Raw genomic sequence first — 26363 nt, forward strand, 5'->3', positions numbered from 1 at the left:
GCCACAAGAGCCATTCTTTAAAACCGGCCCTGCCTCACCCCCCCCAAACCTTGCACAGCCCACAGCTGAAGTCCTTTCTGCCCTCAAAATGCTTGATCTTAGCTGGCAGGCTTTCCTCCCGTGTCTGGTTGAGGAGGCCTGTCGGGTTGGGGAGACATGACCCACCTAGCAGCAGGCCCGGCAGACTGTCGGGGGAGGGGGCGCCGCGCCCCACCAGGTTGCGCTTCCCTGGGAATGGGAGGTGGGCCACAAGTGGCGGGGCTGGGCTGGGCCTCTTCCTCCGCAGCTGCCAGCCCCAGGGCCACTCGACCCGGTCCCACCCCCGCCCCCTCCCCTCCCTGCTCACCTGCGGGCTGGAAGCCCGACTCCGCCCAACCCTTCCACCCAGGAGTGGCTTCCCCTCTCCCCAGGCTGGCCCAGCCAGCCCAGCCCAGCCCCCGGAGCCCCTGGAGCCCCTGAACGCCATGGGTACGTGCGGGAGGGACGAGGAGTCGGTTTGGGGTGCATTTTGGGAATCTCGACTCCCCGAGACGGGCAGGCAGAGGCTTGAGGGAAGGTATATAAGCCTCTCGCTGAGCCCCAGCATTTCCCTCGGAGGCCTTGAGCTTTCCCATCTGTGAAAGGGGCTCTCTCCAGCTGTACGCATATGCGCGGCCGAAGCCCCCTTGGGGCCTTGCTCTCTCTGGGTTTCGCCTGGTTCCCCGGGGGTGGGGGGCGGCTCGGCTCAAGTGCCCTCATCGCTCTCTGCCCTGCGCGCAGAGGTGCTGGTGCTGGCGGACTACCAGGCTTTGCGGGAGGACGAGCTGACCCTCACCGCCGGAGACGTGCTCCGGGACGTGCGCCAGGGATCGGCGGACGGCTGGCTCCTGGGGGAGCTGGCTGGGCGCCGGGGTCTCTTCCCCAAGCTCATCGTCCAGGTGAGAACGAGACCGGGTGGGGCTTGGGGCAGCCCTGGCGACGCCCCGTCTCATCCACTGATCCTCGGCTTTTGACTTCACCCCAGGAGATCCCGGAGAGTCTCCGAAGTGACGGAGCACCCCGGAGGCCCCGCTCGACGCGGCGAGGTGAGGCTCGGACTAGGGCGAGCCGAGACCGAATCTCTGCCCTTCGCCAGCACCGGTCCCAAGGTGGTGTTGGGCGGGGCGGGACCACCCTGGAGGCCCCCTCACCCCGCCCCCCAGCTCCCCCGGGCAGTCATTGGCCGCTCCGCCCCCGCACACAATGGGGGTCTTGCCTTTCCAACCAATCGCGATTCACTCGGGACTGGTCGGGGGGACGGTGGGAGGGGCCGAGGGCTTGCTAGGAGCCCGGGGGAGGGACAGAGAAAAGGGGGCGGGCGCGTCTCCGGCCCCTGAGCCCTCCCCCCGGCCATGGACCCCCCCTCCTATTGTAAGGGCACCAGGCCAGGGTAGGGCCTAGGAGAGGGCTCTGGGCATGGGTCTCGTACCCCTGATCCAAAGTTCTGCCACCCACCTCCCAGGTCAGCCCGGGGTCACTTCAAAAACCCAGCGATGGTGTAAAGTGAACTTTAACTACAGCCCAGAACAGCCCGATGAGCTGCAGCTCCAGGCCGGGGAGATAGTCCAGGTGCTTCGAGAGGTGAGGAGAGAACGGCTCAGGGCTGAGGGTTCAAGCGAATGCGCATGCTCATCCCTCGGCTCTGTCTGCTTGAACCATTTCTCCAGATTGAAGATGGTTGGTGGCTGGGGAAGAAGAATGGGCAGCTGGGGGCCTTTCCCTCTAATTTTGTGCAAGAGCTGGACAGTACGACCCCTGGTGAGAGCAGGGGGTGCGCTGTGTGAGAGGCCCCATTCCTGATCCAGTCCGACCCCCCTTCTCCAGAGCCCCCAACATGGGCTGGCTCCCTGACCTCCGTGCAACCGTCATTCCTAGCCCTTCACCTCCCTATCCCTGCCCCACAAAGGTGGCCCCTTGCCCCTGGAGTTCCTCCTGATCTTTCCCAGGCGCTGTGATCCCAGATACCGTCTCCAAGCCTACTGGGCTGGCCCCGTCTTGCCCAAAGGTAATGGAGGAATGGGAAGATTTGGGGGAAGAGGGGGGATGGAGCTCCTGGCTCTTTGGAGGAGCCTGGGAGAGAAGGGAGACTCCATCCCTCCATCCCTGCCCCTACCTCCCAGATGACCAGGATTCAGGAAGAAACCCCAGCGTACCTCAGTACAAGTGAGTAATGCCCAAGGGACACCCCCACTCCTAGACTCCTCTGGGTGTCCCCCGTAGTTGGGGGGGCCATGGAAGAGGCCCCCAGGCCCTTGATTGACACCCTCACCCACCACTGACCCAGTGACTGAGAGCTGCCGGGTCCTGTTTGACTACGAGCCTGAGGCACCGGACGAGCTGGCCCTGCAGAAGGGCACTGTGGTCAAGGTGTTGAGAAAGGTGAGGCAGGGCTGGAGCCGGGGGACTGCCCGAGCAGAGGGAGCCTCCGCTGGGGTGACCCGTCCACCGTCTCCCCAACCTTCCAGATCACAGAGGATCCTGGCTGGTGGGAGGGAGAATTCGAAGGCAAAAGAGGAGTTTTTCCAGACAATTTTGTCCTCTTGCTGCCCATTGTAAGTGCGGAATCTTCTCCAAGCCCAGTTCTTCTCCCCACCCTCCCTAACGGCCGCTCATCTTTAGCCCTCTCCTCTCCCTAGATTAAGAAGCTCCCAGTCTGTCAGCGGAGTCCCCAGGATTCAGGTAGTGGCTGACCCAGGCCCCTGAAGGGGCGGTCTGGATCACCAGGCTCCAGAGAAGTGCCCGAGCACCCACTCCCCTTCTGGGCTCCTGAGACTGAAACAGAGCAGGCAGGCAGCTCCAGAAAAAGCCCCTCTCCCCCACCTAGCTCCTCTCCCCCACCACTGCGGGTGCCCCCATTAGAGGGTAGAGGGGTGGGAGGGAGCAGAGGCTCTGGGTCCCCGGCGTGATTGGGGCACGTCCTTCTGTCAGTGTTTAGTCGAGAAAGCCATGCCTCCTGTGGGAGGAGGAAGACAGCCAAGGAAATGAGAGGTAAGGGGGAAAGGGCTAGGATGGGGAAGAGAGGGTCCCCTGGGCCGGCAGACTAGCGGCCCCTCACTCCCCCCTCCCTCCCCCAGCAGCTGCTAAGGAGTCTAAGAGGATCGAGTCTAAAATCACCCTCCCCCCCATCAAAAAGCTGTCGACGCCCTCTAACAGGCCTGCCAAGCCTCGGCCCTCCACACCCAGGTATCTATCCCTAGAGGCTGAGAGAGGAGACTCCAGTGGGAGCTGGCCCTCCCCACCCCAAACCCAAGAACAAGGGGCCTGGGTCTGGTACTGAGAGACGGAAAGCGACCTGAGTGTGCTTTAGGCCTCTGGCAGTGGGATCAACAGGGGACAAGCAGAAGAACCCTAGAGAACGTGGAGGAGGAGGAGGTGGAGGTGGAGGAGGTGGAGGTGGAGGTGGAGGAGGAGGTGGAGGAGGAGGAGAAGGAGGAGGAGGTGGTGGTGGTAGAGGAGGAACAGATGGAGGAGGAAGAGGACCAAGAGGGAAAGCAGGACTGGAAGGGCCAACAGGACCAGGTGAGTCCAAGAAGGTCCCAAGTTCTTGTGAGTGACTTGGACCCCCCCACACACTCCCCCCCCCCCACGTGAAGTTCAGGCTGAGTCCCCAGACTGGAAGTCTAAGAAGGGGGGGGGGGGCAAAGAAAAGTGTGTGAGGGAAGTGGAGTGATGGGGAGACCGAGGACAGAAACACTGTGGGTCCAAGGGAGGGAGGCTGCTCCACATCCTTGGGGTGTGTGGAGGTGGGATAATCTAGTTAGAGGCTGAAGGAATCCCCACCTGAACTGGCCTGGCCTTCTTGACATCCTTCATCATTGCTCTGGGAAATAGAGCACCAGACTACGGGGTCTCGGGGCCCCTCCGAGTCTGATCCCCAAATCCTAGCTCTGACCCTAAACTAGTCCCTTGCCTCTTCTACTTGTCTGTCTTCTTGTTAGACCTCCCTATCTCCCAGGGGGACCACGGTGGGGCAGCTGCGCTAACCCTTATTAGGGAGGTCCTAGGTAGCGCCCGTGGGGGACCTCTCTAGCGCCCAGGAAATCTCCCCGTCTGTCTCCCTAAACAGTGACCATGTCTCTGACTTTGCCAGTGCCAGGCAAAGGCAGTGACTCTGCCCATGCGAAGCCTGACTCCAAGATGGCACAATCCCACCGCATTTGGTCGAAGACTCAGTTTCAGGGTCAAAATCCTCCCAACTTGGAAGTGAGCTCCTCCTCGGGTCCCTATTTTGCCCCCAGCTACCCCCCCCCAAGAGAGGGCAGGGCCCCGGGGTATGGCTGGTGGAGGGCTCCTGCCTTCCAGGTGGGTGGCAGGAGGAGGTTCTGGGAGATGAGGATTCAGCTCCTTCTACCTTTTCGGAGGATGGAGCCGTGAAGCCCCTGCCCCTGCCTTGACTTTACAGCTGTGGCGGGGCTTTCCCGCCCTTTACTCTGTATCCTCTCTTCTCCCAGGTACAAGACGAAGAAAAACCCGGTTTGACCAAGAGTCAACCTCCAATCAAGACCAAAAGCTATGCTGCTTCTCCGGAGAAATCTGCTTTCCGGAATAAGGCACCTTCCCGGGAGAAGAAAAGCAAAGAAAAGAGCGCCAAGGCCGCCAAGTCCCACCCTGGGGACAAGGCCCTCCTGGAGGACAAACCCGACAAGCGCAGGTTCTCCGGGGAATCCCACACTTCGGACAAGCACAAGCTCTCCGGGGAGCCCCATACTTGGGGGAAGCGCAAGTCCTCGGTGGAATCCCAAACTTTGGAAAAGCCCAGCCTCCCAGAGGGCCGCTCAGACTCTCGGGGAGCACCAGGCTTGGCTGAACACAGGCCCAAAGGCAGCAGCGTGGCAGGGGAGTCCGTGCCTGGCCTCTCTGGCCGCGTGGGGCAAATGGAGGCCGAACTCAATGCTCTGAGAGGCTTGGTGGAGCACCTGGTCTCCCAGCAGGCGTGAGTATCTCTGTGAGACGGTGGGACGGGCGGAAGAGGCCGAAGAGGGAGTGACACAGGGGTGGGGCAGGGGCGAGGGGGGAGCGTCCTGGTTGGAATGCCAGCTCCGACCTCTCCTTGAGGAAGTCCTTTTCCCCACCTATATATACAATGCGGGGCGCTTTCCCGGTCTGGGGCTGAGCTCGGCTCTCGTCCGCAGAAAGGACCTGTTCAAGATTCAGGAGGAGCTGAAGATCGAACGGAATCTGAGAGAGGAGCTGCAGGTAAGGGGGCTGCGGAATGCGCGCTGGCCGGCCCTCCTTATCCTAGTCGGGTGTGGGGGTCCCTCACTTCTTGGGGCCGTGGTGGAGGCGGGATCTTCCGGGGTCGCTTCTGTAGGGGAGGGAGAGAGTGGAGTCTCTTGCGGGCAGGGCCTTCCCCTCTTTCTCTTTCCCCACCCGAGGCTAAGTTCGAGATGCTGAACTCGAAGGAAAACCTGGTCTAGGGCCCCGCCCGGAGGGGGCTTGTCCCGACCCCGCGGACACAGGCTGCGGACACAGGCTGCGCCTCTTCCCCATTCCCTCCCCCATGGCGGGGGACCTCAGGCAATTCCTTCCCCCAAGAAGTTACCCCCTTCTGGGCTTTGCGAGTGGGGCTACGAGGGTTGTGGCTGGCCCTCCCCCCAACATTACCCCCGTGAGCCCAGCTCTGAGGACGCTCCGGCCCCGCCTTACCCCCCCCCGCTCCCCCCCCCCCGTGTCAGAAACAGAGAAATAAAATTGTATTTGTAATCGCGCCTCTGAAGGGCGGGGCTTGGCGGGGAAGGGGAGAGACCTTTGCTGGCTCCAGCCTCGGGTGGCCCCCTCTTTCCCTTCGACGGACACATCTGGCGAACATGTGGCTTCTATTAGGGTCGGGGCTGCAGGGCTATTTTTATCCGCCCGGACGTGGCTGGGCCGGAGAGGGACTGGCCGGGGAGGGCACGTGGGAAGTGACTCCGCCTCCTCAGGGAGCCGAAGGGGGTTCGCGGGGCCTAGGCCGGTCTTGGCTCTCCCCCAAACTCGGACTCCGAAGCCCAGCCCTGAACACATCTGGAGAGGCCCAGGAGAGCAATGAGACGGATCCCTCCCACACAGAGCAGGACCGGCCCCCACCCCAACACACAAATGCAGACACAGCCCACATTTCGAGACCGGACAGATTCACGCAGGACAGATTCACGCAGGTCCACTCCGTGCCCCCACCCCCAACAACCACATCTCCCCTCCCCCCCCCAAAAAAAACTCCATGCTTTTTCGGAAGCTCGGCCAGCACCCTTGGCTGCATCAGACACACATCACCCCTTTCCTTTAGGGGGAAGGTCGCTACCCCTACCCACTCCCAAGCAAAATGAAGTCCCCACCCAGGGCTTTAGATCCAGTTTCCCAAACCCAATGACCACGCTATACACAGCAGGCAGTCATGCTACATATAGCTAATCTTAGCAGAGCTTTGAAGGTCAGGGTCCTTCCAAAGCCTGGGAAACAAGGAGGAAATCGGGGCGGGGCAGAATAAAGGACAAAACAGTTTTCTAAGGAAGATCTGCTAAATGGGTTGGGGGGGCGAATTCTTAGGGCCCCGGGGCTCCTGGGAGCCTATCCCTTTTCAGCTTTCAGTCCAGCTCCCACTCACAGAAGGGAAAGACAGGGGTCCCCCTCCCCACGAGCCCCTTTTCTCCCCAAGTAAGACGGAAGGAAAACTTTAGGGACTGATCCCTTTGTGCTCCCATAAACTGAAGGAGATTAGTCCTGAGTTTCTTCTGTTCTAGAGCAGGGTTGTTTATGGAGAGCCCCTAAGACAGCTTCTATTGGTCATCTTAAAGCTCCCAGAGCCAAAAGACTCCTCTTCTTCCAGGCTGTACTCCTGAGGATCCATTAAGGGAATTGAGGGAGTCCGGCCTTAGCACCGTGCAAGGGGAAGGATTGATCCAGTCTAGAGGCCAGGGGGAGCCAGAGGGAGCCCTCCCCAAGCTGTAAGGAAAAGGTGGCTCATTTTCAAGTCAGTTCCCAGAGTCCCTTGAAAGGGGGGAGGCACATCAATAATAATGAACCCGGCCCACAGTGCCAGTACCGGTGCCCAGGAGGTCAGGCTGCCCAGTACGCCAGATTTCCCGAAGGATCCTCTCCCGCTCCTCCAACCGCTGGGCTCGTTCTAGCTCCTCCGCAGAGGTGAAGACGTTGATACTGAGGGGGCTGTCCATCTCCGTGGTCAGTTCTGGGCCTGACCCGACATCATCGGGGCCCAGCCGGGTCATTGTGTCGGTATCATCCTCGTCCTCATCTTCATCCCCATCCTGGGGGTCTCCTCGGGAGATTTTCTGGGGACCTTTTCCCGAGGGCCGAGGGTGGGGTCGGCAGGAGATCCGGATGACCAGCAGGCAAAGGGTCAGCAAGAGCCCAAAGCATATGCCCAGGACAAAGTAGAGGCCGAAACTCTCAGGATGATCTGGAAGAATTAGGGGTTGGCAAGGTCAAACTGGGTCCCTGTGCCTGGCATGGGTCTCCCTTTCCCCTCCTCCACCAGCAGTGTCACCCTGGCAGCCAGTGGCCACAGAAGCTCTATTTTCCAAGTTTGTGGGATATCTGGGAATTCTGGGAATTCTAGCTTCAGAATAAGGATAGACCCTCCATTCTTCAGGGCACCATTTATCTAGAGTCCGAGTTAGGACAGCTGGACTAGGGGTTAAGAAGCCCTCCTGCTGCTGAGCACTCACCTCGGACATAGGCAAAGGCTGCCAGGCTGTTACTGAGCAGTTCCATGTCTCGTTTCCGGGCCTCCATGTTTCTTCTGAAGAGGGTACAGGGTGGGAGGCCCCTGGATAGGTCAGCAGGAGACGGAGGGTCCAGACACCTGGGTTAGCCTGGAGTTGGGAGGGGAGGAGACCCAGAATCAGGAAGCCTGGTTCTCAATTCCTGCACTCAATCCTTTTCCAGACCTCAGGGACAAAGCAACTTGGGCTTTTTGGCCCCGTCTCCCCCTTCAAAGCCCCAAGGTATCCTGGGCATCGGGACCCCATTCCTTTCCCCTCGTTCGGTATAGGCCCCCCCCCCTTGCTATGCACGGAAAGCCACTCCCTAGGAGGCAGGGAGAGCTGAAGGCTGCCCCACTGAAGCCCACAAATGGCTTGGGTCCCCATTTCCACAGAGGACTGGACCAGGGTCTCAGCTCCCATCCGCGTCTCCCTTGGGGGGTTGGGGGGTAGAGGCGGAGGTCCTCCAAATTCCCACGGCTCCTCAGTCACTGGAGCGCGGCTGAGACTGAAGTTGGGAGCTGGGGGAAAGGATTGTTGGGAGGGTCGATGAGGCCCGGGGTCACTAGCGGGTTGGGGGGCTCTACCTAGGATTAGTAATTCAAGCCCCAGGGGTAGCCTTCGGGCATTTCCTTGGAAGACCCGGGGCGGGGTAGGGGCGGCAATAACGGGGCCATCTGAGGTCAGAAGTTTGGGGGTTTCACCACCCCCTGAAGGATAGTAAAAGGAGTCCGTGAGCTGCCCTCCGGGAACCCTTTAGGACTGAAAAGAGTGCTCTCCCCCCCCCTTCGCTGATGGGCAGGCGGCCTACCCCGCTCACCCTGCCCCTTTGGGCCCCAGCCACCCTCCCACCCCATCCCCGACTCACCGGCGCAGCTCAGAGGCTCCACCCCAGCTTCAGCTCAGGGAGCGTCCCCCAACCTGTCCAGTGGCTCCATGGCGGGAAAGGAACAGAGGGAGCTCGGTCCGCCCCGTCCGGCTGTGGGTTAAGCTACCAGTCTTGGGGACGCAGGAGCCGCGGCCCGGCCGCCAACGGAGCGGACGGAAAGTTTCCTCCGAGGAAGGAGGAGGGCCCAGGAGGGGGAGGGAGGAAAGGAAGAGGGGGGAGCGCCCCCGCCCCGCCCCCACCCCCACCCCCGGCACAGGAAACTGGCTTTTGGAGAACTCAGGCGGCCCTGAAGCGGGATGGAGGGAGGGAGGAAAGGGGAGGGTCTGGAGCTCTTTGGCCAGACCCATCTCTGTATCATCGTCCCTGGGGTCCTCCAGTTCTCATCCGAGACCCGTCCTCACTGTATGGCCAGCCCCCAGACCTTCAAAATCTCTAGCCACCTCCTCAGCCCTATCAGGCTGCCCAGAACCCCTCTGAACCCCCAGGCCCCACCATCCCATTCAACTTTAGCACCCCAAGTCCAGCTCGCCATTTGAGAACCCCCCAAGTCCCTCATCTCACTAAACTTCAGAGGCCCCCATCTCCAGGCTCATCCCATCGAGTTCCGTTTGCCCTGCAAACTTCAGACACTTTCCGCACCATCTTCCGCACCTCGTGCCCCTAAAGCCGGTCCAGGCCTTCCCAAGCCTCAGGCTCCAGCTCAGAACTCGGGCAAACCCCCCACCCCACCCCGGGATGGGACTAGGATGCCAGTCCCGAGGCAGCCAGGCACCAACAACCCGAGAGCAACGGGGAATGCTCCCTCCTCCCCCTCCCCTCCCGCCAAAGTCCGGGATCTGGGTGGGGAGGGAAGGGTCAGGGGCCCAGCGGGAGGGCCGCTCAGGTTAAGGGGGAGGGGGTCGGGAATGTGTCTGCCTGGCTGAGCCAGGGCCGGGCTGGGGTTAATGATTGCCGGATTCCATTCCTGGAGAGCTGCCGGCTATGTCTGTGTGTGCATGGGTGAGTGTGCAAAATGCGTGTGAGCCTGCTCAGGACTTCTGCACGGGTGGCCTTGCATGTTGGGGGGGGGGGGACGGCGGCATTTTGCACACTCGGATGGATCCTGGGGCGGTTGAGCTTCGCCCCGGCGGCCCTCGGAGGCGGTGTCCTTCCCGGAACGCTGGGGTGGCCGGCCAGTTGGGTTGGAGGGAAGGGGCTGGGAGGGGGGGCGGGGAGAGGGGAAGAGGTCTGGAGGAAATTGTTGACATAGCAGAGGCTCCCGGCTCCGCCTGCGTGGGGAGGCGGGGAAGGGGCTGGGGGCTAGGGCTAGGGGCCCCTTCCCCGCCTCAGCCCAGGCCCCCCTCCCAGGCGGGCTTTGGGGAGGCCTTCCCTGGGTGAGCTCAGCTGAGGAGCTTTATGGCAGTTCTGGCGGGGAGGGCTTCCCCCCTGGTCTCTGCTCCGTCCTCAGTGAGCGGCTCACAGGATCCCAGGCACTTCTCTCAGGACCTCAGTTGTCTTACTGGTAAAATGGGGAGAGCGGAGGACATGCATGGGGCCGGCCTCTTCTAAGGTCCCTTACAACTCCAATACTGGGTTCCTCTGAGGCCAAAGGGACACCAAGCTAAGCCCCAAGGCCGGCACTTGCCCTCCCCTCCATTTTGGACAAGGCCTCTTCCTTGTGGCAGCAGCCATCCTCTAACCCTTATCCCAGAATCCTGGCACTCATCTTCAGTCCTGGTTTAACCCCCCCTCCTTTCTTCTTCTCCCCCCAATTTGTTCCCAAACCCCCCGCCAGAAAAGTCACTCCCCTGATTCAAAGAGCAACTGGACTGGGGAAAGGAATAAACGTTTATGAAACATCCATGTGCCAGGCATACTGCTAAATACTGCAAATAGGAACTCATTTGATCCTCATGATGGCCCTGGGAGATGGCTGCTATTATGCCCATTTTACAGTTGAGGGAACTGAGGCACACAGGAAAAGTGACTTGCCCAGGGTATCCCAACTAGTAAGCGTGTGAGGCTTGATTCGAACATATATTTTCCTGACTCCAGGCCCCGTGCTCTATCCACTGTATGGAAGTGAGCTGGGGGCCAATCGCTTCTCAAGGTGAAAAGATACATAGTGTCTGGGAAGAGAGGGAGGCAGAGAGCCTCCCAACTGAGTATGAACAGTTATCAGAGGAAGGAGTAGTCAGTGTCCTTGGAGAGGAGAGAAACATGTGGGGTCTGCTGGTCAGGAGACTGCTGGCTTGCTTATCTTGTTGCACGACCCAGGGTCTATTATTGCCTCGTTTCTGTGGCCCTCAGTTTCCTCATCTGAACCAAGGATGGACGATTACCTCTGAGCTCCCTCCTCAGCTCAGTCAGCCTCACCTAAGTAGAGCCTCTCCCCTGTCCCCCCTCTCTGAGTCCTCAAGTAGGCCCTTCATTCTAGCCAGCGACCTAGACCTTCTGGGACACTGAGTGCCACTAGGGTAGCCAGAAGGATGGTCCATCTCTGCAGAGGATGGCAGCTGCCACCTAAGAGGATGCAGGGACCACCTAAGAAGGAGGCAGGAAGAAACCCCCATGGCGACATCCCTGTGGCCCCCAAATCTAGCTACGGATGGCTGGAATGCCCTATCAGGGGCAGGTGAGCAGGGGGCAGGGAAAGGAGGGAGCCATGGGCTCTTCACAGAGTCACAGATCCAGACACCCTCTGAAAGCCCACAGAGATTCTATAAGGGTGGGGTTCTGCTGACAGGGAGTAATGGACTCTCTGAGCAGCGATGGGCTCTGCCAACTGTGCCAGGCTCTACAAACAGCAAGAGTGTCTATGGAGACAAGTCACCCCCCAAGGGTGGTCTGCATGTGTGCTTGGAGGAAACTGGCCATCTCCCAAAACTTGCTTTTTAAAACCCTTATCTATCATCTTTGAATCAATACTTAGTTCCAAGGCAGAAGGGTGGGAAGGGCTGGACCACAGCGATTAAGTGACGTGCCTAGGGACAAAGTTTTTTAGTCCCATCCCACAGAATCACCAAATTTCATTGCTGGATGGAATCTCAGAGGTCTCTAAAGAAGCAAAGGTGTAAACATCTTCAGCACTGCAGCAGCATTGTCTTAGACTTTGGAAGGGTTGGTACGTGTGCCCAGTCAGATGCATTCATGTGCACAGCTACAAATGCATATATGCACACACATTGGGGAGAGATTGCATGAGGCAACCCGACCCATCAATGACCATCCATTGCTCCACAGCTCATTATTTTCTAATCCTACCTGGCAAGTGGACCATCGGCCACATGTGCCAAGTTCCCTGGTGATCAGTGTTAGGAATGTTTGTAGAGATCTCATGGCTAGGTATGATTGCCAGGGAGATCAGAGATGGAAAGAAAAGCCCCAGGGACAATAAGAATATTCACGGCAACACTTTTTGTGGGGGGCAGGATTTTATTTTTTTCTTCCTTTCTTGCTGAGGAGGGGAGGGAGGAGATGGGAAGGAGAGAATTTGGACTTGAAAATAAAATAAAATTGAATTAAAAATAAAAGTCCCTGGAAACCAAGTAGTCATCCATCCATTGGTAAACCCATGTCTTATGATGTAAGAAATAATTTTAAGAGCATAAAAAAGCAAAAGACTGGATATCTAGAGCTAGAAAGGATATTGAAGGTCATCAGACCAGACCCCATCTGATACAAGGAAAAGTAAGACTTGCTATCCAGTCAACCAGGTATACTATGATTGGGTCTATATCCCAAAGAGAAAAAGAAAGAGGGAAATAAAGAGGACTGGGCAAATTGTTAGCAACCCTTTGATGGTAGCAAAAAAAAAAATGAAAACTAGGGAATAACTAGACAAGTATCTGAAAATGTTGAGACACTAGTACGCTATAAGAAAGGAGGCAGGTAATGGTTTCAGAAAGACTGGAGAAGACTTCTATGAACTGATGCAAAGTGAAGTGAGCAGAACCAGAACAACTTATGCAAATTGAAATATTATAAAAATAATCAAGATATCTAGTCTACACACTATTTGCTCCAACCCCTAGCTCAACCCAGGCAGGGCTTAGCCAGAAAAGCTTCCACATTGTGCCAAAGACCTGGGAATGCAGGGAGCCTCTCTCAAGAGTAGGTCTCTCCTGAAGCTAGTTTTCCTCAGAAAGTCCAGGAAAGGAGTCAACTCTTTTTACTCACCACGTTTCAGTCCAAAGGGAGATATTTAAGAACAGTCTCACCAAGTAGAGGGTCAGCAGATTCTTCACCAGCCTCCAACTTGAACTTAGAACTCCAGAAGTTGTTACTACAGGAAGTTGTAACTCCCTTTTAAAGACACTTACTTTTGTGTCACTTCCTGTGCCTTCCTCCACTTAAGTCTACCAATTACATTTAAAACTTTGCTTAGGACTGCCCAGAGGGCAGTCAGTTTGATTCTGATTCATCACTCACTGTCCCACCTGTGGGTCACAGACCTCCCCCACTTAATAATTAAGTGGAATGTTTATACTTTTGGTGGTTAGATCTAAAAATGGGCAGGGGAGTTAATTTAATCTTCACACTCCCCATTGCCTAGCCCTTACTGCTCTTCTGCCTTGGAACCAACACACAGTATTGATTCTAAGATGGATGGTAAGGGTTAAAAGAAAAAAATAATCAACTTTGAAAGACTTAGGAAGTCTGAACAACAGTGATAAACCATAATTCCAGAAGTCTCTCTCTCCACACACATATATATAATTCATAATGCAGGAATTTGTTTTGCTTGACTATATATATTTGTAATGGATTTTATTTTTCTTCCTTTCTTGATGGGGAGGAGAGGGAGGAGTTGGGAAGGAGAGAATTTGGACTTGAAAATAAAATAAAATTGAATTTAAAAAATCCCAAATATTATGGTGAAAATATATATTTAAACATGGATAACCCAGATTGAATTGCTTGCCAGCTCCGAGAGAGGGAGAGAAGGGAGACAATTTTTTAAAAATTTTAGAATTATGTGAATTTCTTTTTTAAAAAAATGTTTAATTTTAGAGTATTTTTCCATGGTTACAAGATTCATGTTCTTTCCCTGCTCTCCCTCAATCCCCCTCCCACAGCAAATGAGCAACTCCACTGGGTTTTACATGTGTCATTGATCAAGACCTATTTCCATATTATTATTTGCACTAGGGTGATCATTTAGAGTCTACATCCCCCATCATATCCCCATCGACCCATGTGATCAAGCAGTTGTTTTTCTGTTTCTACTCCCACAGTTCTTTCTGTGGTTGTGGATAGTGTTCTTTCTCATAAGGCCCTCATTGCATTGCTGCTACTAGAGAAGTCCATTACATTCGATTGTGCCACAGTGAATCAGTCTCTGTGTACAATGTTTTCCTGGTTCTGCTCCTTTCACTCTGCATCACTTCCTGGAGGTTGTTCCAGTTCACATGGAATCCCTCCAGTTCATTATTCCTTTGAGCACAATAGTATTCCATCACCAGCAGATACCACAATTTGTTCAGCCATTCCCCAATTGAAGGGCATCCCCTCATTTTCCAATTTTGTGCCACCACAAGGGGTGCAGCTATGAATATTCTTGTACATGTATTTTTTCTTATTATCTTTGGGGTACAAACCCAGCAGTGCTATGGCTGGATCAAAGGGCAGACAGTCTTTTATCGCCCTTTGGGCATAGTTCCAAATTGCCTTCCAGAATGGTTGGATCAATTCACAACTCCACCAGCAATGCATTAATGTCCCAATTTTACCACATTAAGAGAGACAATTTGGATGGTATAACTTATGTGGAAATTTGTTATTATAAGCAATTGGTAAATAAATGTTACCAAAATATATATATATATATATATATAAATAATATCTACCTATAAAAGTGAGGCTTGAGAAGCTGCACCTGAGGGATATATTGGGAAGTATGAGTGACATCAAAATAAGGATATGAAAAATAAAAATAAGAAAAGAGGCTGAGCCCCCCCAAAACTGTGAAACGCCCCTCTGGCTTGGAGACCCTTGAAGGCGTCTGCATTCCACGAGTCCCCACTTGTCTTCGGGGAGAGCGAGCCCAGTCTGCCTTTCTGCATGCAAGTGAATGTAAGGGGCGGTTTTTTTTTTTGCCGTTTCTCAGAGGGAATCCGGGCCTGGAAGGGCCCTTGGAAATCCGGGAGGCGAACCCTTCCTTTTCATTTTTCTCCACAGGTCGCGATGCTGCCTCGGGGCACACTGCTAATACGGGGTACGAAAGTAAATCCGACGGCCCACTGTTCCGGGCTTGACTCGCCCGTGGCCTCGGAGCCTGGCCTGTCCCGAGCCCGGTGCCTCTTCTCCCGGGAGTGTGTGCCGGCCAAGAGCGCGAGATATGGCGGCGGCGGGAGGAAGGCGCCCCTAAATGCCAGGTTCTGTAGCCCGGATCCCGTGGGACCCGGGGAACCACTGCGGGCCTTGGTCCGCTAGGGTAGGACGGTCCGCATGGCGGCATATACCAAATGGGCGGTGGAGGAAGGAGAGAAATGCCTTGGAGAAGATTGTCATCGCCCAGGACGAGAGAAACGAGGGGGCTGCCTCAAAGGGGTGTCTGTGGGTCTAATGGCTCGGCAGGCTAAATTTAGCAAGAAGGAAGGAAGGAAGCCCCGCTGGGCCCGGAGCTCCCCGATCCCAGCGTGGCTCCCGCACTTGCCTGCCTGGGCTCTGCCCGCCCTTATTCCTCCCTGCTGGAAGGCTGGGGGAGGTTCTTCCTCTCTCCAATCTGGCTCCCAGGCAGGATGGGAGTGGGGGAAGGGGGAAGGTAGGCCACGGAGGGGTGGAGGCGTTCTTTTTGTGAATAGGAGCGGGGGTCTGCGAGCCCTCTTCCAGCCGTGCTCCATTTTGGCTGCGATTGCTGCCGCCCCCGCCTGGCCGAGGTTCCTGGAAAACCCAAGCCAGCAGCAGGGAGGGGAGGGGCTCGTCAGCCGGAAGTGCTTGGTGGGGTAGAGCCCCCTCCCCCCCGCCTTGGTGCGTTTCCCCTGGTCCTGCCGGACTCCTGGCTCCGCGGTGGCAAGCAGTCATCCTAGGGGAGCGACGTCTTCTCCCGAAGGAACCCCAACAGGCAGGCAGAGGCCGCGGGTGCCCCCTGGCGTCCGGGCCTGCACGTCACAGCTTGAGGCGGCCGATTGGACCGGGTGGGCGGCAAGAAGTGACAACACAGGCTGGGGTGGTTCTACATTAGGAAATTTTATTGCAGACATGCAGGAATAGTTCTGATATAGTACAAAAATAGGTCTTTATACAAATTTTTTTTGTGACTTTTTCTTTACAATAGGACTTCTTCCCTTCAGTATGTCGTCTCTGCTCCTGGGCCCAGGCTGGCCCTGACCCTGCGGGGCTGCCCCCAGGGGCCTTTTCTCCCTCCTCTGCTTTCACATAAACCTGTAATCATCGTCTGCGGATTAACCATGGCCAGGAATATTCAATAGGATACAACTCTGCAGAGTCCCCAGAATATTGCTTTGAAAAGGAGGAAAAAACCAAACCCAATCACCAAGAAACAACTTTCCCAGGAAGGGCGCCCAGGGAGACCCGGGAGGGGCGGGGCGCAGGCTGAGGTGAGGCGGCGCCTGGGCCCCCCCTCATGCTACAAGGCCGGCGCCCCCGCCCCACTACAGGTGGCCCACCTGCTCTCCGAGGGGAATAGGAGACTCCACCCCCAGGCGGCTCCTGCCACCGCTCCTAGGCTGGGATTCTACTCCTTGGAGAGCTTTTTGTCATTAAAAATAAATAAAATAAGACTCCTTCCTCCCGCCCATGCGTGTGCTCTGGCTAGCAGCCTGCGGGTCCAGGGTGCTCGACCCATCACTGAGATGTCATAGGTGTGGGCTAGGAGGGCTCCCACGGGTGAAGAAAACACGGGACATGGAACAGACACAGAGCTCTCCCCAAAACAACCAAGTCACCGGGGCGGCTGCCCCTCCCCAGGACATGAAGCCCCACCCCGGTAACTTGCTGGCAAGAGTTGGCCCCATTTTTTCCAGATGGGGAAACTGAGGCACAAAGGTTTGGTAACTTGCCCAAGGTCACTCACAGTGAGTCAGCATGGGGGGAACCAGGGTTGGGGGGAGAGAAACATGGGCAGCCTCAGCTTTTCCTTCTTTCTGCACTGCCTCTGGGTGCCGCTTGGAGGGGCTCTCTGAAGACCACTGTAGAAACAGGACTCTATGAAGCAGGAGAGGCCCTGTCAGTCACGGGAGCCCTGCCTTCTCTCTTGGGGGGAGACCCAGGGAAAGGGGGTGCAGGAACACCCCCCAAGCTTAGGCTGGGGATAGCAGAGCCCAAGCTGAGGGCATGAAGACGTCTCATTAACTGTGCCAAAGCGGGGGCTCCCCGGGGGCGAGGGCTGGCATTGGGGCCTTCTCCCCAGAAAGGCTGAGGAGGGTCGCAAGAGGAGGCTTTGGGTAAGAACAGTATATCTGGCAAGACAGGCATCCAGTTCACAACTAGGCTCAAAAATGAAAAAGGACATACGCTGTTCTCGGGCCCGGCCTCTCCCCGGCCACCCCGCACGGGGACCCGAGCCCCTCGCCTGGCCCAAGTCTCCGAGTGGCTGCTGTGAGGAGTGTCTTTCACATTGTAAGTCATATATTAGATCTCTGTGTACCACAATGAGTGTGAGATGGGAAGTCGGAAGTGATGCGAGTGGGAGCCGGCGGCCCCAGGCTGGACCAGCGGAGGTGGAGGACAGCTGGCTCCTTGTGACCAAAATCATCATCTTTTGGAGCCAGGCGGGGGATGAGGCGAAGGTTTCTTGAAGCTTGTGGAAGAGCTCTGGGAGGCTGGGGCGGGGCAGGGGCAGGGAAGGAGGCAGGGACAGGCTTTAGGAAACAGTGAAGTCGCTCCAACTCCCACCGCTCAGCTTATTCAGACCCCCTGGAGCAGCCCCCGAGCCGGCGGCCCTGCCAGGAGAAGGGGCCCGGCTCTCCAGGCGCGCTCCATCCAGACAGCATGGTTGGTTAAAAAGACAGAGGTAGATTAAAAAGTCATGATTAAAAGCAGATTAGTTGTCTAGGCTTTTCGGATTAAAAAACAAACAGCGGATCGATCCATCATTCAAGACGCCAGCAGCGTGGCCTCCCTGGGGGGGGCTCGGCCGGGGAGCTATTGCTGTCGCTGGAGGGTGGGCAGGGCCACTATTTGCGGAGGTAGCGCTGCGCCAGGATGGCGGCGTCCAGGGGGTTCATGGGCTGGGCGTCCCGGCCCAGCCGCCGCACGGGGGGCACGCTCCCGAACTGCCGCTTCTGCAGGAAGCTTCTGGCCTCGTGCAGGGTGCTCTTCTCCTCGGCCAGGAGGAGCTGCTGCCGCATGTAGTTCTCAAACTCGTACTGGGAACACTCCTCCGTCACCTTGGCCTGGGCAAGGAGAGAAAGCCTCGGCTAGAGGAAGGGGATCGGGGAGGGGCGAGAGCGCGGCCCCCTCTCCTGCTCTTGCCGACAAGGGCAGCACCACAGCCTGGCTGGAGCCCGTCCTTTGAGCACCCGAGGCGAGGCCTGCACAGCCTCGTACAAGAACCGTGGGGGGTCCTCCAGGAGATGCCCCCGGCCCACACACAGCGCAGGGCAGGGCTTGGCTTGGAGCGGAGGGAGGGGAAGATGGGCCGGATCTAGCTTCCCTGATTCGGGCTCCAGAGGGGGAGCTCGGGGACACGGAGCCTCGGCTCTGCATTTCATAAGGAACGTGTCCTTGTCCGAACGCCCAGGCTGGCCTGAGCTGTCTGGGCCTCTCAAAGCAAAGGGAGTGCGAGCAGAGCCTTTCCCAGGAGGAGAGCACAAGGGAGAGGAAAGGACAGCATGAATCATTCAGAGGATGAAGAGCAGGAAGGGCCAGTGAAAGCCCAGGAGTCAGAGAAAGCTTTCAAAGGCCCAGGAAGCGGAGGGGAGGACAAAACAAAGGCAGCCAGGAGTAAGGAAGGTAAAATGGAAAGGAAGGGATAAGGATGGCGATTCAGAATCACCCAACTTTAAGGGCAAGGTACTGCTCACTGGGGGGCTCCCTCTTAATGCACAGGGCAGGGAGCATCACCCCTCAGCATGCAACTACAGGGCGCAGAAATCCCGACAGATTTTATGGAAGAGGAGCATTCAGAGGAGAGAGGATAATAACTTTGCCGTGGCCACGGGGGATAGTGAGTGGCGCCCAAATGTCTTCCTAACACCAATCCTGTGCTCTTCTAAGTCTGGCCTCAAGGTCATGGACCACAAGGGAAGTCAAGGGTCTGGTTGGGTGCCCCCCCCCCCCACGACTCCAGGCTCAGTTTCAATTGGACAGACTGCCTGAAAAGCTCACAGGAAAACGTGGGCCCCACACCCCCAGCGGGGCGCCCCTGCTAAGCCAGAATGTCTGGCCCCTCACCTCTTGGGAGCTGTCAGAGCTGTTCACCTGGTCATCAATGTCTGGAACTACTTGCAAAGGACCACTGAGTGAAGACATGGACTGCCTACAGGGGAAGAGGACATGGCATCAGTGTCAGCAGAGCTTCTCCCTCTTCTCTTCCCCCCCCCAGCTCTGCCACCCTCACCCCCAATACCCCTTGGGGGGCCGAGATGACGAGGTTCCCCTCCTCTCCTCCCATGGTGAACAGGGTGGAAACAGCCTGTTTAGTCGAGAAACTCCCTAACGGGTGGGGGGAGCGGGGAGGCCAGCATCTATTTCATGATATCGTAGGCGCTCAAAGCTGCAGCAAAGCTTCAAAGGTCATCTAACTCTGACTCCGTCTGCAGTGTGAGTCTTCTTCCAGGGATGGGACGCTCACTACACGAGCCTGTTCTACTGACCAGCTGATTGTCCCCCTTCTTCCAAAATGCTCTCCCTTTTTTAAAATAGGAGTTGAGTCCTCCTTCCAAATAATGATCCTTCAATGAGGAAAGAGTTGTCGTGCCTCCATGACCACCCCCAGCCTCCTGCAAGCCCACATTTGGGAATGGTTTCCCGGTCCTTTCCTCCATGCACCGGGAACCCTTCCCCAATGTGCACACCAGATGGGGTTTGCATCATGGAGGACGTCTCGGCTCAGACTCATAGACTGGGGAGTTTTTGCGGCTCTCAATTACTCAGATTTTGTACCATGAAAGAATGTTTTGGTCCTTCACATCACCAGGCCTCCTAGGGCCTCACTGACATCTCAATTCACAGGGCAACCACCCCAGCCTCAGGGCCCAGAACTCCCCGCTCTGTTTGCTACTCACCAAGAGGCGATGATGGCGCTCAGAGACTCCAGCACTTCCGGAGCAGCCAGGCGCTGCTGGGGGTCAAGGACGAGCAGCTTCCGGATGAGACACACAGTGTTCTCGGAAACGCGGCCATCTCTGACCAGAGAAAGAGAGCAGAGAGAGGCTGTGAGCCCGGGAGCACAAGGGGAAGGAGGCACAGTGTGGACCAAGGGCAGGCGGGGGCCTCCTCTCAAACAAATGCCCAGGCGATCTCCTCCTGTGAGCTGCTGCTCTGGAGGCTCCTGACCCGGCCTTGGCGCCAGGCCAAGACAACACTTGCTCTCGTGCCCTGGCAATTCTCCCCCCCTTCACCACAAGCACCTGGGCAGGCACCCTGGGGCCAGGGGCGGGCAGGACTCACTCTGGGATCGTATACTCAGCAGCTTTGATTTTCCGGAAGAGCTCCTGTGGGATGCTGTCGTAGAAGGGGAACTGCCCGTACAGCATGGTGAAGAGCACGACTCCCAGGGCCCACATGTCACTAGGCTTCCCTCTGTACGGGCGACCTGCAGAGGAAACACGAGGAGTCCTTTCCGTTGATCAGGCCCAGGGAGCTGGCGGAGGGACCCAAACCTCCCTCATGGACCCTGTGCTTTCTTGTGGCTGTGCCTCTACCTTGTTCTATCTGCCTAGAAAGCTCCCCATGCCACTTGGCACTCTCCTAGTCCTCCTTCAAGGGTCTGTTCAAATGCTTCCTCCTTCAGGAAGTTGTCTTTGATATGTCCTTCCTTCTGTGCCCACAAGGCACAATGCATCGTGAAATGGTGCCAAGAACAGAAAGATAAATAAGATACAGCCCCCCTCCCCCGCATTTCTAGGGGCAAGGTAACAAGGTACAGACATCACTGTCTGTGCAAGAAGGGCTACGAGGAGCTGAACAGCACAGGAAACACTGACTAATCTGGGAAGGCTCTATGGACAAGATGGCACTAGACTGGAGTGGGCTGGAAAGGAACAGGGAAGGACACACTGTAATAATCAAACTAAAACTGCTATTGATTAGGTTCAACTATAATAGGTGTATTGATAGCCAAACTATGATCTGTTATATTGATCTTCCTGTTGGCATTATATATAGGCAAGTTGTTATAATAATTATAGCTGTTAGTTGTTAAACTATTTACTGGCGATGGATGGACTTCAGAAAGCAGTTTGATCCAACCCTACTTTTTTACTGGTTGAGGTAGAAAAAGGAAGGAGGATAAAAACTAGAAATATGGCATGGCATCTATTAATCCCCAATTCTAAAATTGTCTATATCACAGAACCCTCCCCCAAACTGGCTCCTCATGGAGCTTCTTCTTTATCTACTAAGGTAGATACTACACTTAACTATACTCAACTATCTTAAAATATGAAATTTGATCTTACTACCTTACACTAATTTATCATGAATCCTAAAGTAATTTAAAAAATCTTTTATAGAAACAACCAGCTTCTCTCTCTCCTCAGCCAGAGAAGACGAGGTTTCTAACCGTTTCTTCTGGTCTCAGCTCCACTCCAACTTAGTTGACACAAACAGCTCTCTAGCGCCACCTCAGGTTCTGAGGTGAAAAGCTTTCAGTAAACAGCTCTCCAAAAAACAGTATCTAAAGCAAGGGTCCCCAAACTGTGGCCCCCTGAGGCCATGTATCCCGCCCCCACTGCACTTCCAGAAGGGGCACCTCTTTCATTGGTGGTTGGTCCACCAATCTGAATCATAACAACACCAAGGCAAGGTCCCAGGCCTATTCACAGGGTAGCCCTCTTTAGAAGGAGCAAAGAATACCCAGAGGGAGGCAGAAAGACAGGCTGAAACCAAACCATGTGCATGTCTGTTATCCTTCGAACCATGGACAACCACCAATGGGCTCGAACAAGGCCAGGTCCTACGTGAGTCTCGCCTCTTCAAGTTTCTCAAACTTGCTGAAGTCATGGGACCATGAGATATTAAAAAATGAATCAAGGGCAGCTAGGGACCATAGAGGGTAGAGCACCAGGCCTGGAGTCCTGAGGACCTGGGTTCAAATCTAACTTTAGAGACTTCCTAGCTGGGGGGACCCTGGCCAAGTCACTTAACCCTAACTGCTTAGTCCTTGCCACTCTTCTGTCTTAGAATTAATACTTAGAAGATAAGGGTTTTTTTGTTTGTTTGTTTTGTTTTAAAGCATGACCACAAAACCATTTAGAAAAGGAAAAGTAAGAATCTGGAGTTTATAGAAATGAAGGAAAATTCATACTCCCTTATGTTGAAAAGAAATCTGTCTCCTGGTAACTTCTCTCCATTGTTCCTAGTTGTGGTCTCTGGGCCAACACAAAGCAAGTATAATCCTTCTTATAAGAACTTTGTAGACTCAGACAGTCTTCTTCCAAGGCTTTTCTCTTCCCCCAATAGCCTCAAAGTTTTTGAGGGAAAGGTGCCTTGTGTTTACTCATCTACCTCCCCAGAAGAGGCGATCAAGTCTATGCTCAGGAAGTGTTTTTAGCTGGCCTAGGAAAGCCTCCAGTTATTACTGAATCCAGGATCTACTAACAGCCAAACTCTTCTCTGGCCTGCCACAGTCAGGGATGTCCTAGAGACAAGAGCTTGGATGGAATCAAACACTGGAGTCCTCAGGCAGACTGGAGTCTTAGAGCCTAACATTTTGCTGATATGATCACTGTTCAGACTTCCCTGGAAGTGGGCTTGCTGACTAGAGGCACCAGTATAATTTATATAAATACAAACACAAACACACATCATTAAACCTTTGCTGCCTGAGGAAGGTTCCACACAGATTTGCTTGCTCAGTGTACATTCTGCCCAGTGTGCATAATGACCACTTCCTTTTGCGCCTCAGGCCAGGAGAACATTTGCAAAATAGATCTTTAAGAATGAAAACAGGGGGCAGCTGGGTAGCTCAGTGGATTGAGAGCCAGGCCTAGAGACAGAAGGTTCTAGGTTCAAATCTGGCCTCAGATGCTTCCTGGCTGTGTGATTCTGGGCAAGTCACTTGACCCCCATTGCCTAGCCCTTATCACTCTTCTGCCTTGGAATCAATACTATTGATTGAGGTAAGGGTTTAAAAAATAAGAAAAGAAAACAATGGATTCTGAAGCCAGTTTCAAGGCAGCCAGATCAAGGGGCAGGTGATAGACCTTGACCCTGGATGCCAATTGCCCTAAGAGAGATTTCATTGATACTGAGGCTCAGGTGGCTGGGGAGGAGGCAGGCCATGCAGCAGCCTGGCCCTCCTGCCTAAAGCAGGAGTGGCCACCCCATTTGGTACATGGCATCACTCTCCAGAGCTAAGCTTGCTCCTCATCTGCTGGAGTCCTCCAAGGACACCCCCTCTTCTCTCATCCTCCAGCCTTTCTCATCTGTTTCACAGAAGAGTGGCTGGAGCCACCCAGGAAGGCTCCAACATCGAGCCCTAGTGCTGACCCACGGGGGGAATAAAAGGCACTGCTTCCTCTGACTCAGCCTGTGAGTCACCAGGGCAGGCCTCACTAGTTGAACAAATTATTCCTAGTTCTAAAAAGCTAAAAAGAGGTGTTCTGAACCTTTATCTTGTCTTCCACTTCTTCCCTCCCTCCTCAGGCTGTGGGTATCTCCCACAAATCCTTGTTGCTGAATCTTTTAGTCAAGTAGGCGGCTCTTTCCTGAGAAAACTAAAAGCCATCAGCCACAGCTTCCTATGCCAGGCCTAGAGATAAAGAAGTTCCTCTTCAGTTTGGACTGTCAGGAATGGAGTGTTTCCTCTTTGCCTAAACAATGATGGGCTCTCGGGATCCTGTCCTCTCGCTTTGGGGGCTGGGGATTTTGTACCCAAAGCTGGGTCAGAGAAGATATAGGCCTAAGCTGCCCAGTGACCTTCTTTCCTGTGGTTCTGGAAGGAAATGGCAAACTATTCCAGTATCTTCAAGAAAATCTCAGGGACATTATGATCCATAGGATTGAGGTCAAAAAGTGTCCAGGGGGCCATGACCGAATGTCCGAGTAACAACCACTGCAGGGGCTCTGCCTTCATGCATGCAATGGCACACAACTGCCCCCTTCACCCAATGAACTTCTCCTCTCATGGGATTCTGCAGGTATGTTGGGTGCATCTTTAAGTGAAGACCAAGGTGTGTAAATTCAGCAAGATGCTAGGGAGAAGATACTACTTATTACTCCTAATAAAGTATCTGAGATCACTCCCATCAACTAAATCTCCCCCCCTTCCTTTTAAACAAATATCTCTACTTTTCCTAACAAGTAGAGAATAAGGAGTTGAAGGAGAAGGTTGGAGATGACAGCAGGGAGATTGAAACAGCTTCTGTTACCCCAAAATGAGGCCACCTGTTCACACTCTGGGTGCCAATCAGCCCTTGGCACTACACAGGCGACACACACATGCATTTCACGGGTATCGGCATTCCTGACAGGTGCCAGCTGCTCCTTGCAATGGTCCCACCACCACACCTCTCCCAAATTATCCTTTAGAAATAGTAAAAAAAAAGTCTCCAATATCTGAGCATGGGTTTAAAAATAAACTTTATTGTTACTCTAATACTGAGAAGGCCGGACACAGGTACATTTCTTTGTCACGGTGACCAGGCTAGGCCTGAGCAGGAGAAGCAAGGTGAAGTGGGAGCTATGGCTGCTTTCATGGCTCTAGTCCCAGAAGTCTATCTCTAGTCCTCTGGCCCATTTGGCAGAGGCTAATCACTCCCAGACAAGTACTAATGAATTTGGCAAATGCTGCTACCATCTCCCCCAGATGCCAGGAAGGCCAATGCTACTAAAATGTCAGGTTTTTCAGAGGGGCTGTGAAGGCTAAGGAATCCTTTAGTTAGTATATGTGCCAGGAGATAGGAAACAACAGATATGAAAATCATCTTTCCTATTTAGAGATTTTTTCTGAGGAAACTCTTGCTGAATATAGTTATTTCTCTGGTTGGGGTACTCGGAGATAGTTGCCCTGACTCCCTGGATGGGTTCTCTACTGCTCTGTCTCTGAGGCTAAAAGAACTCAACAAGTCTCAGGGACTAAAGAGAGGAAATTTCCAAATTGTACTTGCATGAGACCCAGACTTATATAGTACACTATAGGTTAGTTGAAGAGTCTAAACCCTAAAAAAACAAACAAAAAACCAAACAAACAAGAATGCACCATCTCTCCAGTTGCCTAACATGATAGAAAGAGTGGAGAGATCCAATCCTTTCTTGGAGCTAGTAAAGAAGAAGAATGGAACATGATGTTTCTGGGGAAAGCCTCCAAGACTGAGCACTATACAAATCTCCTTGAAAATCTAATCTTCAAGGGGGGGGGGGGGTGGAGCCAAGATGGCGTCTTGGTAGCAGCAAAAGCTGAAATCAAATCACTCTGATAATCCTTCCAAGTCAATCTTTAAAAAGTGTCTCAAAATGATGGGAGTGAGGGGGTTCTCCCACTGAATAAAATGTGAAAGATAAGGAAATTGAGGTTAAGTGCCAGGCCCAGTACACTATCTACTAAGTAATAAAGGAACTAATTGGATGTGATTGCTGAATGACTGATAGTGATACCTGAAAATAGACTTTTATTATGTACCTACTATGCCAATCACTGTGCTAAACCCTTATAAATATTTTATTTCATCTTCACAACAACTCTGAGAGGTAGGTGCTATGATTATCTCCATTTATTACAGTCAGACAGTGACTTGCTCAAGATAACACAACTTAATAACTGTGTAAGCCTGAATTTGAATTCAGATCTTCCTAACTCCAGGATTAGCACTTTATCCACCAACCTACCTAGCTGACGTTAAGAAGTACAGCATGAAAAACAAGCAAACAAATAAATAAGTACAACATGTCAGATAAAGGGCTCTTTTTTAAAAAAAAAGGGGAGGAGAATTAGAGTCACACACCACAACCCAGTGAACCTGATTTCTGGCAAAAACTGTAAGCTGAATCATTAAAAAAAAATTAATGAATAACCAGAAAAGGAAGCTATAATTGCAAAGAGCCAGCATGGCTTCATTTAAAAAATAAAAAAGGTTATTTTAGATTAAACCCTATTTTCCTTTCCTTTTGTGAAAGCATTACCAGACAGGCAAATCAGGGGACTGCTACATAACTCACAAATTTTAGTACAATAGAGAACCTCCAGCAGCTCTTGGAGAAAAGACAATGAAAGTATAGGATGGACAACAGTACAATCAGGGGGACTGGAATTGTTTGTATGTTTGATATTAGTCATTAGTGTTCCCATGTCAACTTGGAAGGAATGATCCAGTGGAGTGACCATGGGCTATATATCCCTAGTACCAAAGAGGAAGTCATGGCTTACTCTTATCAAATCTGCAAACAACCCAGAGCTAAGAGGGAGAAGTAACAATGGCCACAGAAGGCAAAAAGAGCATGTGGGTCTAGAACACTGGGCCGACTATTTTTTCATTCACCTCTAACTGATGTTTATATATTTGTTGAAAGTGGATTATGGTGAGAACATAATAGACTCTTTTTTATTCTACATTTGTTGAAAAGTACTACAAGTATTTCAATAATCACTTGAAAAAAATGTTCTAAGACATTCTCAATTAGCAAAATGCAAATTAAAACAACTCTGAGGT

At 53.9% G+C, this 26363-nt stretch overlaps 3 protein-coding genes across 9 annotated transcripts in view; 1 reads left to right on the forward strand and 2 right to left on the reverse strand.

Moving 5' to 3' along the window:
* The first annotated feature begins 13 nt into the window (after positions 1-13).
* SH3D21 (SH3 domain containing 21) lies at positions 14-16554 on the forward strand. Of its 6 annotated transcripts, XM_056795159.1 has the most exons (17): positions 14-468; positions 760-917; positions 1004-1064; positions 1481-1599; positions 1686-1776; positions 1965-2023; positions 2139-2181; positions 2303-2397; positions 2484-2570; positions 2655-2697; positions 2947-3006; positions 3093-3201; positions 3326-3537; positions 4085-4221; positions 4470-4951; positions 5151-5214; positions 14767-16554. In XM_056795159.1, exons 1-17 carry the CDS (start codon positions 465-467, stop codon positions 15019-15021), a joined length of 2079 nt encoding a protein of 692 aa, XP_056651137.1. In that variant the 5' UTR covers positions 14-464; the 3' UTR covers positions 15022-16554. The 6 variants fall into 6 exon arrangements, with proteins under 6 accessions (XP_056651137.1, XP_056651134.1, XP_056651133.1 ...); XM_056795156.1 differs by lacking the exon at positions 14-468 and having other exon boundaries at positions 517-1064; positions 3096-3201; XM_056795155.1 differs by lacking the exon at positions 14-468 and having other exon boundaries at positions 521-1064.
* Positions 6390-9410, reverse strand: EVA1B (eva-1 homolog B). The gene is made up of 3 exons (XM_007492810.3): positions 8587-9410; positions 7683-7829; positions 6390-7414 (listed from the first exon to the last, which is right to left on the reverse strand). Exons 2-3 carry the CDS (start codon positions 7747-7749, stop codon positions 7005-7007), a joined length of 477 nt encoding a protein of 158 aa, XP_007492872.1. The 5' UTR covers positions 7750-7829; positions 8587-9410; the 3' UTR covers positions 6390-7004.
* STK40 (serine/threonine kinase 40) overlaps positions 15759-26363 on the reverse strand; it is a 67310-nt gene continuing 56705 nt past the window's right edge. For both annotated transcript variants that reach the window (XM_056795161.1, XM_001364472.4), the window contains exons 8-11: positions 20164-20308; positions 19779-19898; positions 18946-19030; positions 15759-17945 (exon numbers count right to left, since the gene is read on the reverse strand). In XM_056795161.1, the coding sequence (XP_056651139.1) occupies positions 17727-17945; positions 18946-19030; positions 19779-19898; positions 20164-20308 (569 nt within the window). In that variant the 3' untranslated portion in view covers positions 15759-17726. The remainder of the gene's footprint in view (positions 17946-18945; positions 19031-19778; positions 19899-20163; positions 20309-26363) is intronic.

Source organism: Monodelphis domestica, chromosome 4 (assembly GCF_027887165.1).
Source record: "Monodelphis domestica isolate mMonDom1 chromosome 4, mMonDom1.pri, whole genome shotgun sequence".
Lineage (NCBI taxonomy): Eukaryota > Metazoa > Chordata > Mammalia > Didelphimorphia > Didelphidae > Monodelphis > Monodelphis domestica.

Excerpts from the sequence above, each read along its gene's own strand:
- SH3D21 (XM_056795155.1), top strand. The coding sequence starts at position 647 with ATGCGCGGCCGAAGCCCCCTTGGGGCCTTGCTCTCTCTGGGTTTCGCC. Across the intron at positions 2,024-2,138 it reads TGGCCCCGTCTTGCCCAAAG|ATGACCAGGATTCAGGAAGA; the intron begins GTAATGGAGGAA and ends CCTACCTCCCAG. Across the intron at positions 3,538-4,084 it reads GGAAGGGCCAACAGGACCAG|TGACCATGTCTCTGACTTTG; the intron begins GTGAGTCCAAGA and ends CTCCCTAAACAG.
- EVA1B (XM_007492810.3), bottom strand. The coding sequence starts at position 7,749 with ATGGAGGCCCGGAAACGAGACATGGAACTGCTCAGTAACAGCCTGGCA. Across the intron at positions 7,415-7,682 it reads AGCCTTTGCCTATGTCCGAG|ATCATCCTGAGAGTTTCGGC; the intron begins GTGAGTGCTCAG and ends TAATTCTTCCAG.